The 19,337-nt window shown below is 36.2% G+C and overlaps 1 protein-coding gene across 1 annotated transcript; it reads left to right on the forward strand.

The window, feature by feature from the left end:
• The first annotated feature begins 2,034 nt into the window (after positions 1-2,034).
• Positions 2,035-11,848, forward strand: LOC139115038 (uncharacterized). The gene is made up of 6 exons (XM_070676945.1): positions 2,035-2,189; positions 2,721-2,757; positions 4,320-4,928; positions 6,791-7,035; positions 7,558-7,850; positions 10,564-11,848. Exons 1-6 carry the CDS (start codon positions 2,118-2,120, stop codon positions 10,571-10,573), a joined length of 1,266 nt encoding a protein of 421 aa, XP_070533046.1. The 5' UTR covers positions 2,035-2,117; the 3' UTR covers positions 10,574-11,848.
• The last annotated feature ends 7,489 nt before the right edge of the window (positions 11,849-19,337 follow it).

Here is a 19,337-nt window from a genome sequence, read left to right on the forward strand (position 1 = left end):
ACTGCGAATTGGTGACGTACATACTTTCCTAAATTTACTCCAGGAATTCTTGATGTCATCAACATTCCCTGATAGCTTCTTATAAGGTAGTATGCACCTCGAAAGTGAAAGACTTAAACTTTTGCACCAACTTTCCTCAAGGGATCTTTCAATCATTCTCTTTCAAAATCAAGAATAAAAATAGGGGGTCACCGTGCAAATTTTGTACTAGAGAAACAAATTACCCAAGATTTACCGATATTAGAAATTCAAAATGGCCGCCATCCCTGTTAACTCTATGGAGAAAAAATAAAAAAAAATTGAATTTCGAAAAACTAAGACGGTGAAAAGTTTTCTTTTACCAAGACCTTAAAAATGAACCCCCACATGTGGTATATCAGAAGAGAATTGTAAACGTTTGAGAGTCCGAATGTCTGTCCCCGAGGTGCGTTCTACCTTAAGGCGATGGTGTTTGAACAACCGGGTTTTTTTTCAGTCAGTGACTGTATAACCCGAAATGGCCATAATGGTTAACGACTGATGAACCTGTTACTACCTAGCTTTTATTTTCGTATTCCTCTGCGCAGTACATACATATATGCATATAGCCTACATCTATCCATCCGTCAACACACACATACAGACATAGACACACAGGCACACTCCCAAACACACACGCTCTTCTACCAGTTTACCTCCCACATTTAACCTCTCAAATGAAAAGTCAAGTCATAAGTACAGAAAGTGTAAAACAAGTGGCAAAAAGCATATAAAGTGTATATTGTGCATGTTGTAGAAAATGACTGAAACCTCTCACCGACCTCATCTAAAATGCTATTCATGCAGAGTAAATTAATAATATCAAAGTGAAGAATGATACTATTATTATATAGAATGACACGATTCCTGAATACTCTTCTAGGGGATCAAGTAGCGTTGAAATAAATGTTCGCATACTGCAGCCTTGAATCAAACCTTTGCGTTTTCATAAGAATTTTAATACAGTTCTCACTGGTTGATTGACGGGCGCTTATGCTATGTTATTTATTTTGTTTGTTCCGCTATCTATCAACAACGAACAAATGTTGAACCAATGCTCCATTCCGAAATGCTTGCATTGAAATTTTCATGTCAAGGTGACACTATGCCCTCGTAGGGGTCAAAATCGCGTTTGTCTGTTAAACTCAGAGGCGGATATGACAAGCTGTCACCAAACAGTCTGTTATGGAATTAGCCAGCTTACATACTTATAGAAAAGAGCGCATTGTATGATGAGATTATGTGTTACAGTGTCATGGACCATTTCATTATAAAGTGACAAGATGGTTGGTTGAAGATATCAGTGTGATATGAAAGGAGGGCACGTGGACCGCAAAAGGGAAAGGATGACATGTTAATGTTACAATTCCTTGATGAAAAACAGATTTATGACAGCGACTTATAAACGCAATTTATTTGCGCATTCGCAATCCATCAGATTTAACGTAAATACAACATTTGACCTCTTCATTATCGTAACTAAGTTTTAATTCAAAACTTTTACATCTTTATCGGCGGGGAGCCTTTATACGATGTTTTCAAGTCTCAAAATAACTCAATGTAACTATCAACACCTATTGCTTGTCAGCGTAGGTATAACGAGGCAGTAGATACAAGACCGTATATTGGAAGTAAAGACTTAAAAGGCTGGACATCGCAACAGTGGAAACATACATGTAAGACATATGTAGTCCAGTAATTTACGCTAACTCAATATCTCAATACTGAACTGGAGTATTTAATCAGCCTCGCGAGAAAATGTTTATCTTTGTGTGTACCATATTAACATTTTGGTTGAAACATATTGTGATGACTACAAATCCGATCACTGACGTACGCTCCTTTTTTGTTTGGTTGTTTGTTTGTTCAGCTGTGCTTGCTTTTTAAATTGAACCAAAAAGTGAAGTATTCTACACCAATTATGCCACTAGGAGCTGTCGCAAACTTAATATATTCAAAGTCTTGCCACCATACTTAATGCAACGCAACCCTAGATCATGATCAGTCTGTGAACACGTACGGAGACTTTAAAAAGAGAGTGCACGAAAGTACGAAAAGTCCCATTTACTAAAGTTATCGAACGCTGTGTTAAGAAGACGATGAGTATGTCGCCTAGAATAACCATTCTAGTCAGTCTTCTGGTGGCCTTGGCCTATGTTAGTTACAGTCAAGTAAGTTATATCTCGTACTCAGAGTCTGTAAGATGGTAAGATTTACTCTGCATGAACGTAGAGGTCTAAAAGATTGATGAATTTTGCAGATTTATTTATTTCATGGAGGCAATCTCTATCACAGCCATTGTTGCAGGTCCTGCCGATTAGTTCACAACCCTCATGAATTTGTAATTTGTCAGATTTGTGAAACAAAATGTCACTCATATACGTCCCTCAAAATGTTGCACTAAAGATGAATAAGAAATAAGACCACAGCAGATTTCGCATCGCCATTTACAGTTGTAAAATTCTAGACATAAGGGCTGCCGTTTCATTTAATAATAGCTTAGTTAAACACTCAAACCTGTCATTCACTACATCTCAACCTCAAAGAATGATGGTTCTATAGCACAGCTAAGTTGTTCCTAATATAGTCGTGACCCAACTGCGTTGCTTAAGGTGCTATGAATGTGTGCACAGCAGTGTGGTACATGCAGTTAACATTCCACATGAAATGTTGAAAATAAGTTTGTCCTCATTACTTTTCAGGGGTATAATTTGGGCGAGTCTTCCTTGAGAAAAAGAGGTAAGTCCGATATTCCACTATGAACGCATCTCACGTGAGAAGAACAGATTGTACGTGGAAACCTGAGTGTAGTATCTGATAAACTATCTGCAACAAATTCATTTCATCATAATGTATCGCTGTACCTCATCAATATATAAGTAAATACTATGCAGGGAAATTTATTGATTTAATGATTGATTGATTGATTTTGTTTATTTATTTATTTATTTAGTTATTTATTTAGTTATTTACTTATTTAAGGTCGTTGATGTTGTTGCTCTCGAAAAATGAATTCCCGTACTAATGTTTGGATACTGTTACTTTACTCAAGTAATATCTTCACAATACAAGACTAACCGGCGAGTAACTAGACTTTCGAATTAATACCAGAAATTGAAATTGAATTATTTTCAATACTTATAAGAAAATAAGAACATTTGTTAACAAACACTTATAATGAGTCAGCCGTTTATTTTTCACCGTTTTTCTCTGGATATCATCATACCGAGATACTATCTTTAAGGGAACGAAACAGAGTTGCAGGCAATTGTCAGTTTTAAAGATACAGTACTTAAAGTAAAACAGAAAGTGAAACGGGATATTACCATTATTACCAGAATTTCCATGTATGCTTTTAGTAAAGCTGCACCAACCAATATTTGTTTATTGTTTGAATGCTTTGTGGGCAGTGTTTCCAAATTGATCCTAACATGAGGTTATTAATGATTTGGGAGTTTGCAGTCTTTGTTAATCAAAATAATGTGACGTTTGACATCATGCATGACTGACTTAATTATGCATAAATTGCCAAAAACGCATAAAGAGGTCATTCACGAACCTTTTGCAAAAATAATGTTCAAATGGCTGTTGAAATATTGGAAAAAACTTGAAATTAACGACGTAGTGTTATGTAAGCTAAGAAAGAAGAATTTTACAATGACTGAGGCAAAAGCAATACGCTGATTAGTGTATAATGATAGACCAACGAGTGCCTGTGTAATTAACTTTATGGGAAATGTATTTTCCTTTGTAATATTTTTGTATCCCTTGTGAAACACACGAATACGATTATTAATTAATATGAAAAAATTGCTGGATAGATTCGTTACGAATGACCGGGAAAGTTCCTTGGAAGAATGATCGAGTAAGTCGAAGAGAACAGATTCAAATGAAAAACAACGCCATCGACATTCGAACTTTATGAATACGGTCATAAAGTCGATTCATAAATCCATACAACTTTGTCAATGTCGATTACATTTCTGTGTGAAAATTTCCAACAAAGAAGGCTTTCATAGAGAGCTAAAGAATAAATTGAGAGAGAGAGCTTTGCTTTGGAGTGTTTTCTACTCTGTAAAATACATGTTAACTTTATTTAGTGCCTACTTGAGTGACTAAACCCAGCACTTGCAAAACGTAAAAATGGTTGATGCTGTTAGAAATGCTAGAGTAACATAACAACTGAAGTTTCGAACACGTCATTTGTGAACTTATATGTAAAACAACGTAGGCCAACTATTGTAAATTTGCTACATCAAATTATTGAAGACAATATGATCTTGCCTTCTTTTGCTTTTCAGATGGTAACGAAGGAAACACATTTAATTTCCAGACACCACAGAACAAGGTTACTCTCAATCGAAGTCTGCCTGATTTGCAATCATTTACTGTGTGTGTATGGGTGAAAAGCAGTGATACAACTAGAACCACTACTGTGTTCTCTTACGCCACCACTACGTCATCATTCAATGAACTAACGTTTCACAACCAACCCAATCTCTACGTATACTTAAAAGGCGGCTCCAGAACAACGAGGTTGGAATGGCGAGATGGTACGTGGCATCATATCTGCGCAACATGGTCTTCAGATGACGGAGTACTCAGGGCTTATGACAACGGTCAGAACGTTGTAGAGAGAGAAGATTTCCAGACGGGAAACACCATCGACGGTGGTGGCATTCTAATTCTTGGACAAGAGCAAGATGGTTTTGGATCCAGGTTTGAGGAAGAACAAGCATTTATTGGTGAATTGACAGAATTACAAATCTGGTCAAGAGTTCTCAGTGCCAGCGAAGTGAATAAGGTGTATAAGGAATGCAGCATTAATGGTGACGTATTTGCCTGGGACATCTCTGCTTTCACTGTGGAAGGAGATGCCACAGGGATCACTAGTGACATGGATGTATGCCGTAAGTTATCGTATAATTTTTTTTGATGAATAAATTAAGGTGTTGTAAATTTAATACTTGTTTATTCGACTTAAGTGTAATAACATGTCAAAAAATATATAATCCCGAAAAAACCTCGGAATACATCCATCCATCAAACCATCAATTTCTATCTATCTTTCTATCTATCTATCTTTCTATCTATCTATCTGTCTTTCTGTTTTACTGTCTGTCTATCTCTCCATCTCTCCATCTCTCTCTCTCTCTCTCTCTCTCTCTCTCTCTCTCTATCTATCTATCTATCTATCTATCTATCTATCTGTCCATCTGTCTGTCTGTCTGTCTGTCTGTCTGTCTATCTATCTAATCTATCTATCTGTCTATCTATCCGTCTATCGCATATCTTTGTGTCATTGCATAATAATCGGAACAAATGTCCACAATGAACTTATATCCGGATGAATTTAATTACTATCTTTCATAATACGATTCTTGGACCAACCTGTATTAGCCTAATCGGTTGACCCTTGGGAAATAATTCATCAGCTAAGTAATGAGAGTCCTACATTTTACAGCTTATTCACTTTACTATAATCAACACTTTTTGAAGCATGCTTTAAGTAGGTAATTTTACTATCAGAATCGAATTCACAGCCTACGGCAACCAGGCTCACCTAGCAAAGAAGTCAGCGATCAAAACAATGAGGCAACAATATTTACATGTATAAATATAATGGTTCATTAACATGGTAAAGGTGGAGATCTGTGAAGTATGCGCTCACGTATACTTACACTCTAACATAAAATCACAATCCCTCCACCCACTGTTACACAATGCTTCACCAACTAAACCAAAACGACGAATACATCACTCGATACCTCCGTTACAATTTTGAAGATATTTGAAACTCACACACGATCACGAACACGAAGCATGAGCAAGGAAAATTACCCTTACACCTAAGTTCCCTACGTCTTAAAACAAATTATGAGGAACATACTTGATGGATAGCTTTGTTTAGTATTCAATGCGAGATGATCTTTGGGCTTGATATCATGATAAAATCAGCTTGCTATATTAACTGAATATATTGCACGAGCGGTCGATGACATGTAGTCTCCTTAATTCCACCCCAACATATGATGAAGGGGGAAATCAGATGTCTTCAAAGATAAAACTTTACATCTACAAACTTGATTCTTGTCATGCTACCACGACAAATTATTTTCTGTAAAGTATGTTTTACCGGAAGCTGGCAGTTGAAATGACGGGCGTGATTTCAAACCAGTGAGTTCAGTCTTACTTTTATAAGTTGTCTGCTTCTTATGCTGTTTTCTCATCAAGAAGTAGCAACGTATTGACTTCGGGATATCAGTCACTTCTTTTTTATACAGTATGAAAATGAGTGAATGAATAGTTAATAATTATTCATGAATATTTTGCATTTCATTCAAGTTGTAATGTTTATTCCCAAAACGATTACACTGATTACACAATCACAGTGTTTCATCCAGGATGGCATCAACAGGGCGATTTTCCCCCTTTACCAGAAAATGTAAGGGGGATTTACTAGTTCATGTGTTCTACTTGTATCTCTAAGGTTCGACTGGCACAATTTCATGGGAGCTGATCGCTCTTAACAAATTACTAGAGCGATGCCAGCATGTCAACAGAGGGGAACCCCCCGACCCACTCTCTAGATGAAACACCGCAATCAACCTTCATAATTAAGTCTTTGTCCCGGACATTTTACTTCAACTTTTACTTTCTTTTAATTGCAGTACAACGTTCCTGTTGCTAATTTGAAATAATCCATTCTTAATTACCAGTTACATGTCGGCGAACGTTTTGTAATTACGGTATTTTTTTTTGTATTTGCTAGGTTTAAATGCAAATGGTAAGAGAGATCCGCATCTGAGCACATTTAGTGGTAAGAAATATAGCTTCCAAGGGTATTGTAGTTATACACTCGTTAGGGACTGCTCGAGAAATACTCCCTATTTTGACATATCTGCTGATTTTCGTGGTCGTTTCCGACCAACGCAACCTCCAACAAGAATGGTGTCTGTCACAGTCAGAATCGATGAGGGAGATGCCTACACCTTTCTCGAAGACCATACTATTCTTGTAAGTTGTTGTGCGCGCGCACACACACACGATATATATATATATATATATATATATATATATATATATATATATATATATATATATATATATATATATATATATATATTATTTATATATATATATTTATATATATTTATATATATATATTTATTTATGTATATGTGTGTGTGTGTATTCATTAAAATTATCAGATATTTACTTATATCTTTATTTAATTGTTTGCTTGTTTGTTTGTTTACTTTTCACCTATTTATTTATTTATTTATTTATTTATTATTAATCTGTTGTGATGAGTATGATTAGCTATTCTGAAGCAAAAAACTAAATGTACGGAAACTAATAAGTCGTTACACTCATACCTGATCTTTGCATTTGTAGGATGGGAATCCGACCCCTTCACAGGGTTTGTAATCGATAACGAGATATTTGCCATCACGCTAAATATCGCCGCTGTTCGACCCTACAATATTTACATCTGATAATTTGCAGCTCGTGACGCACTATTTCCATGTTATATAGGTAAATGACCGACCAGTTCCTGAAAAATTACTGCTTATTGGGGAAGATAATGGTTACATTCAACATGTCGATGGCACCGTGGAAATGCACCTCAAAAAAGATGACGTGTTTCTGAAATGGAATGGCAAGAATCATGAGGCCTCTGTATCGATTGGTAACAAAGACTTAGCCGGCAAACTGTGTGGAATGTTTGGTGATGGAAGCAAGGTCAAAGGTCATGACTTATTGAAGTCAGACGGTACAAAGACCATGAACACCACGGAGTTTGCGGAGAGCTGGGTCATCGAAGGAAGGTTTGTGTCGATATTCATTTTGTTCTTCCTCTTCGTAACGTCATTAATGACGCACTTGAGGCCATAGCAACCAGCAAGTCTACCCGCTTTACTTACAAACTGAGAATTTGTTTACAAAAACAAAATTTTTGACTTCGGATATAAATTTTAAATCCTAAAATTGCTACACTTATTTGAGAGTTTTTGTTCGTCTGTGTTAGCATACGTTTAGGTTATTAATGTGAATGCTAACATATTGGACATGTAGTATTTATAGCCATGAACCCCATTGCCACTAGACTGTCGACAGTTTCTTATTCTTTTTTTTGCTCAAGTGTTCACACACGTGAACATATGTCGCAGCGATATTTGTCTGTCTGTCTGTCTGTCTCTCCGTCTGTCTGTGCGCTCGATATCTCAAAAACGGCTGATTAGATCAGAATCAAATTTCGTACATAGATTTAGTTTGCAAATGGCAAGAACTGATCAGTTTTTGGTGGGTGTGACTTGCTTACTTTTTGCTCATTTGCATAATTAATGATTTTAGAAAAAACGGCTATACATTGAGAACGACTGCACACAATTTGATGAGACTTGCTACAAATGTTGATCACACCAAGATATATTAGCAGTGGGAACCATTAAGGGGTGCGATGAAAGATAGTTGCTAATTTGCATATTTAATGAACTTTCCTAATTAGGGATATATATCTGATTTGACTTGATCAAAATTGACCTAACTTGGTATGTATATTTAAGATACTATGATATTAACATTATTGAAAGTCATAAAGCATTGTAACTTCAGCCAATTCCTAATTTGCATATTTAATGAACTTTACTAATAAAGGAGATATATCTTATTTGACTGGACCAAAGTTGATGAAACTTGCTACATATATTGAAGGTACTATGATACAATATTGTTTAACTTCAGCAATATCTATTTTGAATATTTAATGAACTTTCCTAATTAGGGATATACATCTGAATTAACTTGATTGCAGTTGTGGAAGCATGCTTTGTACATCATGTACGTTCTTTGTCATGTCCTTTGCGTTATTTTTTTGTTTGTCTGTTTTTTATATGTATTTTTATGTTTTGTGGAGCCTGCAATTGGGAATATATTGCTGTTGGTTATCCGAATAAATAAATAAATAAATAAATGAAACATACTATGATATAACATTATTGAAAGTCAAAAGACATTTAACATTCAGCCAATTCCTAATTTGCATATTAAATGAATTTTCCTAATTAGGGATATATATCTGAATTGTCATAATCAAAATTGATGAAACTTGCTATGTACATTAAAGACACTATTATACAATATTATTAGAGTTGTTTAGCATTTTCTTATCAGCATATTCCTAATTTGCATATTTAATGAACTTTCCTAATTAGTGATACATACCTAAATTAACTTGACCAAAGTTGATGAAACTTGTTATTTACATTGAAGATACTATGATACAACATTATTGAAAATCATTAAGCATTTTTATTTCAGCGAATTCCTAATTTGCATATTTAATGAACTTTGCTGATTAGGGATATATCTGAATTAACGTCACCAAAGTTGACAAAACTTTCTACATATATTGAAGATACTATGATACAACATTATTGAAAATCATTAAGCATTTTTTCTTCAGCCAATTCCTAATTTGCATATTTAATGAACTTTGCTAATTAGGGATATATATATCTGAATTGTCTGGACCAAAGTTCATGAAACTTGCTACATATATTAAAGATTCTATGATGCAATATTATTGAAAATCATTAAGCATTTTTACTTCAGCCAATTCCTTATTTGCATATTCAATGAACTTTCTTAATTAGGGATATTTATCTGAATTGACTCGACCAAAGTTGACGCAACTTTCTATATACATGAACGATATTGTGATACAACATTATTGAAAGTCATGAAGCATTTTTTCTTCAGCCAATTCCTAATTTGCATTTTCAATTATCTTTTCTGATCACGGATATATACTGAAGTTGGCAAAACATGCTATGTACATTGATGATTATACCAGGTTATAACAATATTGAAAGTCATTTCACATTTTCATGTCAGCTAATTTATAATTTGCATATCTAATGAGCTTTCACAGTTCGGTATATATGGCTTAAAGGACTTGGCCAAACACTTGCTATATAAAGTGGCGATACACTGACAGCAGTCAACGAAAGTTAATATTTTAATTTCAGCTAATTACATATTTGTATACTTCATGGCCTTTTACAATTAATGTGGTAAATATTGTTCATTATGTAGATCATAATACTTTCAATGAAGTTGCAAACATGTGGGAAAGGTTCAAATTCAAACATTACTGCAATATATAATGCAACACGTAAGCATTTGCAGTTCATATCTGATCTTATCTTTTATTGGTATAGTCTCTCGCACATACAAAAGGGGTCGCACTTGAAGCGCCACAAGCATGACCAAGAGTGCCGTCAGGCACGTCGGCACTCATGGTTATACCCACTGCATTCCCTATCCTTGTATGTGCGAGAGACCACACAAATAATAGAAGATAAATGGTAAAAGGGACTATCGACTGCTATTGGTCCAAGAGGTGCAGAAACCAATGGGAAACTCATTCTTGAATTCAATATTGACAGCCCAAATTGCAACTTGTACTCGTATTTACACCTCCAAGCGACAGTAATGTGCCCTATTTTGATCATGTTCATTGTATTTTTTATATTTCAGCTGTCCTTAAAACGTCGACATGGCTGTTTTAGGAAAATGACATTTCGACAACAGGCCAAGAACTAATGGACCTAAAAATTCTACTGTAACGTTTGTTGAGTGTATAATAGAGAGGGTAAGTTGCACGTAAAACCCGGTACGTCTGACGGCGCGCTTTGCCGTGCTCATATCCGTGTTTAAGTGCAACTTTTATTGATATAGTTGTGCGATTCCGATGATTTTACTGCATTTTCTCTCAGAAAACATTCAAATTTCGTGTAATTTTTAGGAGTATTAATTTCTCTGCATGATGACTATTCTTATACCTCTTTCTGCCATCGATTAAATCGGCCGATTTTCTTTAATACGGTTATTTATAAGGTTTAAGGAATTTTTTTGAGGCGTTAGACTACAACATTATGTTCATGTCAGGAAATCATCGCCAGTGCTTCTTTTACTGGTGCAAACTCTACGAAATATTCTTAAATCAAAGATTTTTCTTATTTACAATTATAATTTACGAGGCTGCTTGTCTAAATTCACTGAAAATATCAAGAAACTCTAAAAATACTACACGCAAGTATGACTACGTGTAGAAGTGTTGTTCGCCATCCCGAAGGTTTGTGCTACATGTATGCGACGCCTGGTCACCTCGTGACAAAGTCGCTATATGCGTAATGATGGAACGCAATTATCTGTAACTAAACTTCTATATATAAGATTAGTTGTAGGTTAGTCAAAGCATATCTTGTTTTCATTCTTCTATGTACCAATATTACTTATTTGAAATTTCGTCTTGTCACGGTTTAGCAACGACTGTTTCTTTCTATAAAAAATATGAAGATTTAATCAATGCTTAAGTTTACATATTCAGGTTTTGGGGAAGTATCCGATAATGAAGTTATAAAAGAGCAATATTGAGGCACTCTTCCACCATACTTATGATATACTGAGTGACGCTGTAGAGGCTACGGATCCTTATAATACCATTTTCCTGTCAATGTCGACGTTTGCCTTTCTGTCTTTGATCAAACGTTTCCGTTGCTGAGTCTGATGCACTTGTAATATCCCATGTATCTGTATTAACTTCGGTTTGATGGTCAAAAGGTCGTTTTGTTAGTTTTACCTCACGCCCACAGTAGGGTATCATGATGCATTACATCCACATGTACAAGGGATAATGTGATGATTTCGTTTTTATTTCATGCAGATAACCAACGCAATCCACCGTAATCTGTCTGTCTGTCTGTCTGTCTCTCTCACTCTCTCTCTCTCTCTCTCTCTCTCTCTCTCTCTCTCTCTCTCTCTCTCTATATATATATATATATATATATATATATATATATATATATATATATATATATATATATATATATATATATATATATTATATATATATAACTCATTTATATCGATATAGCTCGTGCTCGGAAATTTCATGGATGCGCACGATTCATCGATGACATATGTCTCCTAAATGATGGTGGAGAGTTTAGTTGATCGTATGAGCAAATTTATCCTGCACAGCTCAAGTTGAAGTGTGAGCATCATGGACAACATGCTACATATCTTGAATTGGACATATCCATAGTGGATGGAATATTTGTCAATAAACTCTTTGACAAGGGCGACGATTTCAAGTTTTTCATAGTGAGAATGCCAGATCGCGAAAGTAACATCCCTTCATACATCTTTTATGGCTCTGTATTGTCAGAATATCTCCGCTTTGCTCATGCAACACTTCTAATAGCAGAATTTCTTCCGAAAGTTGCCAGCCTGTGCAACAGGATGCTATCTCAAGGCGGAGAACGAGATAAAATCATAAGACAGTTTCATAAAGCCATGTCAACAACACCATAAAGACATACGTAACATCAGGTGTGGTGGTACCTGATCAGTAATGCTTTGGGAGCCAAGACAGTTGAGTGTATTATTTTCAAATCCCCGAAACAGTCGCCTTGGTAAATAACTGATGAACACTTATAGAGCTTTTGATGATATTCATTCTTTGCTACATGATAATTGTTATAAACTAATCCTGCTGATGTTATTTCTTCATCATTCATCTGACACCATCTTAGAGAACACATAATGATCCACTCTTTGCATTTGCATGACGTTACTATACACCATTGCTCTACTTATTTCCTTCCGAGTGAATTTAAACTGTATGACTACTTCTGACTATATTGTATATATATATATATATATATATATATATATATATATATATATATATATATATATATATATATATATATATATATATATTCCGTTGTAGCAAAGCTAGAGAATCCTGAAACCATGGTAATTCTATCTACAATTCAGCACTATCTAGTCAGGTGGTATTTATTCGTCATCAACGTCACGTTTTGACAAAATAAGTACAAGGAATCTCTCTCCTCACCAGATGTGTTCAATAATGCACAACAATAACCATCACTGCCTACATTTATGGCATAAATTCCTTATAGTGTCTGTAAAGTCAAAGTAAACTTAGGTGCCTAGAACAGTACAAGCATGCTGCTAACTTTCGAGGCCACTAAAGCTTGTTTTTTCACTTTAGCGTTTAATTAAAGTCTTGGTAGAGATGACACTACCTACGTTTAAATTTATTGATACATTGGATCTCAAGATGTTTACTCCATGACAGTGTATTTCAGAAAAGTTTATGTCACGTCTTCATTTGTGCTCTTTACTTGGAATTATAGTAAGTTTGCTTTTTTCGAAATGCTGATTACATCTGTAACAAAATGTCAATTCTTCCCACTGTTTTTTATAAGCCTTCTTTCATGGCATGCCTAACCCGCAATGTGTCAACGTCATTTGTAACATTCTGGTAAATTCAGTCTGTTTCTATTGTTGATGACCTTGAAGAGTCTGTGTCATCTCTGTCGATTTCTAGTGAGTACGTGTCGGAAGAATCACTGTTTGAGAAATCAGCGTAGGGTGCCCTCAACGTGATTTTGTCTTCCGTTCTCCCGGCTTCGCAACTACGTATTCCATAACTCACGTTAAGTACAGGCTTGCGTCCGACATTTTGCTTACTTTTTCGGCACTGACTTATCTGCAGCTTTGGCTGCTTCGTTGTTTCGTGAGAACTATTCATTATTCGATTTCTCGTTGATTCATTGCTCCGCCAACCATCTATCTTATTCTCTTTTGTTTGATTGTCATGTTCCCTCGGTATTCCGCGGTATCCCGATTTCCCTAGCCTCTGTTGACGCCAAGGAAGAGTGACATATCTGTAACTACTGACAGTGTTGTTTGCATTACGTCCTCGTTGACAGGTTGTTGTTGGTATGGCTTTCGTCATCCGATTTCTTTGGTTATCGTGATTCCGCCTTATTTGTGTTGTCTGATGCGATCTATTTTCATAGGTATTTTTTATCTGCAAAGAATACTGAGGAGGCAGAACGTAGACTGGTTTGTGATTTTCTCGTTGTTGTTGCTCTGAACGGAACGCTCTTTGGTTGTTGGTAGCCCTTGGTATTGCATGATCATTTCTGATAAAAATTGCCCTTCTATTCTTCTTTCCGCGCCGTTCATTCCAATTCCTGAAACACCTTCTGTCATCGGTTTTATGAATGCAAATGTTCTGATTGTGATCAACGACCATCGACATGTCATTTGACTTCACCAATGGTTTATTTGTTATCGCGTTAAAAGCTCCCAACCTTTTCTTGGCAAACCTTTCATTTAACCGTGATATGACTCGACTGTGCGTCGCTTCACCATTGGCCGTCACATTATGTGAGGCCCTAAAGTCTGCCAGTATTTTCCTCTCGGTTGAACGAAAGTTACCACTTTGTGATCTCTTCGCATAACTAGTTGACGCCGAAGTACTGTAGCCCTTGTTTTTCATCTGATGCATGTGGTTATCCGACATGTTGGCACTTTGCGTTTGGTAGTTGGGTTTTTTCAAATTGTTTTGATAATCGTCATTGTTACAGTCCCGTCTTTGCCAGTTAATGCTGAATATTCCGTCATACATGTCATACAAGCGATTCTGACCAAAGTCACATGCATAGCCATCAACTCTGCGATGTATGTGCATTCTATCACGGTTAGGATAACATTTCACGTGTACTTGTCTTCTCTTGATGTCACTATTTGTTACATCTTTGTCGCAGAAACTGTCTTCGTTGTGTACATTACCGTTGCAGGCGCCGTTCTTTCTGTGTAGTCGCTGTCTGTAATTGCATTGGTTTTGATTGGTTTGGCTAGGATGTGGACGCCGCTGTCGTCCAATGTACGATTCGTCTCTGCATCTATGGGACGATTCCTGAAAGCATTTACAGGGCTGAGTACTTACACACTGATACGTACGGTAGCCATTTCTATACCGATACCAGTTTCCAAATCTGTCTGCAATGCTTCTCATGAAAGTTTGTTGACCTGTTGATGATAACGACGTCAATTGATTTCTTCTCTTGTTCACAGGATAGTATCGATGTCTCGAGTGTTGTCTTGACGCATTTCTCTTCTTTGTGTTATCTCTGAATTCATTATCGGTAATATTCTTTCCATATACACCTGATGAGAGTGGAATTCTTTTTTTCTCGTCAGTCTGGTTACTAAGCTTACCGTCTCCTCTATTTTCGTCACACTCCACCTCGTCAAAGTCTAAATATATAAGCCCCTCATACTCGTTACACTGTCCTGATCGTTCAGAGTTCATAGACTTTAGCCAGTCCTTTTTGCTTCCGATTCTAGCAAAACGACGTTGACTGCAGCCTGGGGCTCGTTTTGATGAAACGCTGTTTCCTTGATAATGTCGCTGAAAGAGTCTGGAGTTGAAACATTTATCTTCTCCATGTTGATCGGAAACAACGTGGCGTACAGAGTCAGTTTCTTCCGGGACGCTCATGATTGCAAAGTGTGAACAAAACAATTGAACGTAAAAGCGAAGATAGTTTTGACGACAGGTAGATATAGTTTGAGAACTTGCTGAGGAAATGTATTTTGTCATGATGATTCTAATATTCCCTTGCTCAACGATTATCAACCGAACAGTATCCATGCATAATAGTTCTACTCTGGAATAAAAAAGGACGCGATGTGTTCTATAGACTCAGAACGCCCGAAAGATCACGTGGTAGCGGTACAAACAAACCCATGCGTATAAACGCGTATACATGTATTCCTATGCTACTTTGCACAGTCATGCGGGTTTGTTTGTACTTTGGTCCATCCGAATTCCGGGTTTGATCTTATAGTCCTGTTTCAAAATGATATACGATTTATTTCCTAGACACATGTATCGGCCACAGTGATTGGTTCCTGCGGTCCTATAATAACCGCTTACAGATCACTTATTGGCTGGACCCTTTCCCATAGGTCTCATTAACATGTAATGTTCATCTTACGGCACTGTGATTTGTTGCCTTGTGTCTTCGTACTAGCCTCGTTCTGTAGTGTTCGCTGCATCGTAAATTGAGTTTCCCATGTACTTCCTGGATACCGTTGTGGTAACAAGTCATTTAAAGTGTTTGTACCAGGTACGTCGTTCGATCATAACGTACAAAGACAAAGACAGAAGGCTGAGGTCGCCTGAGAAACATTTACTGGTTCAAAACATGCATGTCGATTTTTGACTCTGAATACTTGCAAAAAAACGACGCAGTTTTTAGGTGATATTTTGACGGGCTGATATCACAGGGAGCTCAGTGACTTTAGCTGGGGTACAATGAAATAGTAGATAATAAAGAATTAACAAATTGTTATTATTATTATTATTATTATTATTTGTCACACCTTGTAAGAGTTTGAATACGCAGACCTAGAATAAGTTAACCCCAATCACGCTTCTCATCGTCAAGCTATGCGCTATCTCAATATCTGAGTTTATGCGTAAAGAGAACGAAAGAGTATGAGCCAACTGAGACCTGTTATACATCTATTATTACCAGCCTACATACACGTACCAGTACACAGCAATTATTATTGCTCTACTTGAGCCTCACTCTAAGCTTTTGTAAAACTCTTGAGTTGGAAAATTCCTTTGCCGTGCAGAGCAACTCCTTAGAGCAGAATATAACTAATTAAGGAAAGATATAAGGATGTACCACTCTTAGCTCTTAAAATGTGAAGCATGTCCCAGAAAGATCCAGTCTTACATTGTGGTTGACGTGGGTGTTTAGAGTCAATATTATCCACACGTCTTTCTCGACCCAAAAATATTGAAAATTGGTCATACATTTTATTCCCCTATACTGTTCGCTTGGAACAAACTTAAGCATTCTGTGCGCTTCAACAACAACGTTTTATCCACTGTTTATGTGGGATCATAGTTATAATGGTTTGCAGCAGCTGCCGCATCAGGATAAATCCACAGATACAAAGATTGATGTATGCTGTACCTACACAAGAACCTAGATACTTGTATCCGATAAATAATAAAATACATCCATCCATCCTTCCGCACATACAATATAAACAAACTATCATGTATTAATGCATTCATTCATGACATTGTCGAGGTCATACCAAATGTTTTTGTGTCATTTTGATCCCGTATCCCGTACAGCAGCTTTTACGATAAAGTGTGCAAGTCGTGTTTATCAGTACGTGCTGAAAACATTTTACTGATAAGAGAATTGGTGATTATCTACATCGATGAAGAATGAGAGATTTGCTTGATTCACTTACAGGGCAAGTAAGAGAGATTATTTACGTTATCTCAGTTAATACTCACAGTGAATCATGGGTAGGGTTGATTGGATGTAACGTGACACTGGCGCCAGTTGGAATGTCTTTGACATGTCACTTGAAATTTCAACGATATGCTCATAACGTGTGAAAGGCGAATATCATACTACGTCGATCATCGACATATGGGCCTTATTATCTAGGTTTTCTGTCATTCGGATTGCAAGTGCAATAAGGGAGCGTTCAGTTATTACAACCGGGGGCGGGCCGGCAAATTCTTCCTGCGCATCAGTCAAAATAAGAGAACCCCCCTACCCATTGCACCAAGATGACAAAAATGTCATGACCCCCCCCCCCAACATTGCTTGAGTAAAGCTGCATACACAACACCTCAGGGGGGAATGGTGCGATAGAATAAAAAAAAGAGCTTAGATTTTTTCAAATGACCTTCCTTACAAACTCACAAGGTGTTAATGCTCAGCTTTCCCCTTCTGACTTGCTATAATTTTGAAATTACCCCTCAAAGTGATTGGACAGAAATTACCGGTGGATCGCGATATTTTTGCGCAAGCCTGTGTGTACAAAATTTTGATATTTGGATTTAATAGAAAATCAGCTGTTGATAATGTTGATTCAGTATACATGGTAATGTATGAGAAAACTATGTAATACTTTTTCAATGCAAAACTATATCTATGCATTTATAGATATATGATAATTTACATAAATGAACTTAAATGAAATTGGGGGATTGTTACAACTGTCATGTGGAAAAAAAGTTTGACCTTAGAATTTCACCAAAAATGTTCATCCACTATATACATGGGAGTCAATGATAAAATTGTGAAACATTTTTTTTCCAATGAAAAACTTGGTATACTTGTGCATATACAGACGTTCAACAATTAACATAATTGTACTTGATTAGAATATGATGGTTACAGGTGCATATTATGTGTACAAGAAATCTGATTATGGAATTTCACTGAAAATATTCATCCACTATACATGGGAGTCTATGAAGAAAGTATGAGTAATTTTTTTCCAATACAAAAATAGGTTAATCTGTGCATTTATGTACTCTCGATTATTAATATCAATGCACTTGATTAGATTAGGGTGGTAACAAATGGATGTGTTTGCCAGAAATTGGATTTTGGAATTATACTTAAATGTAGATTCACTGTACATGGGAGTCTAAAAGGAAAATATGAATAATTTCTTCGCAATATAAAAATATCAAAATCTGTGTATTTATAGACATTTGATAATCCATTTTAAAGTACTCAGTTAGCCTCGGATGGTTATGTGTGCAAGAAATCGGATTTTGGAATTTCACCGAAATGTTGATTTACTATACATTTGAGTCTATGAGAAAACTAAGAATAATTTTTTCACAATGTTTAACTATAAAATTAATTTGTGCTTTTATAAACGTTCGATAATTGATACAAATGTACTTGATTCAAATAGGATATTTAAAAGTTCAGATGTGGACAACAATTATAATATTGGAATTTCACCATCCAGTATTATTTAACTTTTCATGGTACTAGTAGTCTCAGTACAGGTAACTGTTAAATAATTTCCCTGACAAAACTTGCTATATCTCTAATATGTAAGTAATAGGAATTATTCATTGCCCTCAGTGCAGTGAGCTAGATTTACAATAAGACAAGCCTCAGAGTTGTCAATTCAAGAAGTTCATTTGACAGATAGTTATACTTTTGTTCAGATTTACAGTTTTATCACATGAACTGGCCCGAATTCCCGCCTGTGTGACGTAGAACAGGACGGATAAGAAATCCGAATTACCCCTGTTGTACGTCATCAACCGGAACTTTTTTCTTTTATGTACCGTTCATACATGCAGGCGTCGTCGCGACACGAATAGATTTGTTGTGATCGATGCCGTGCTAGCTCGAACGTTATTTTTACAAAAAGGTGACCCGATAAATCCAGACATGGAAACATAGAAGGCATATTTGTCGAACGAAATTTCAAGTCGCTAAAACAATAGCTTTTCCTGAGAATCGAATGAAGATACCGATGATCGTTATTTTAATGGCTCAGTAACGTCTCCGCTCCAGTCGAGTCGTGTGGACGTCGTACCTGGCGATCCCGGTTGGCGATAAAACCGAAAC

The sequence above is a fragment of the Ptychodera flava genome, chromosome 16, assembly GCF_041260155.1.
Source record: "Ptychodera flava strain L36383 chromosome 16, AS_Pfla_20210202, whole genome shotgun sequence".
Classification (NCBI taxonomy): Eukaryota; Metazoa; Hemichordata; class Enteropneusta; family Ptychoderidae; genus Ptychodera; species Ptychodera flava.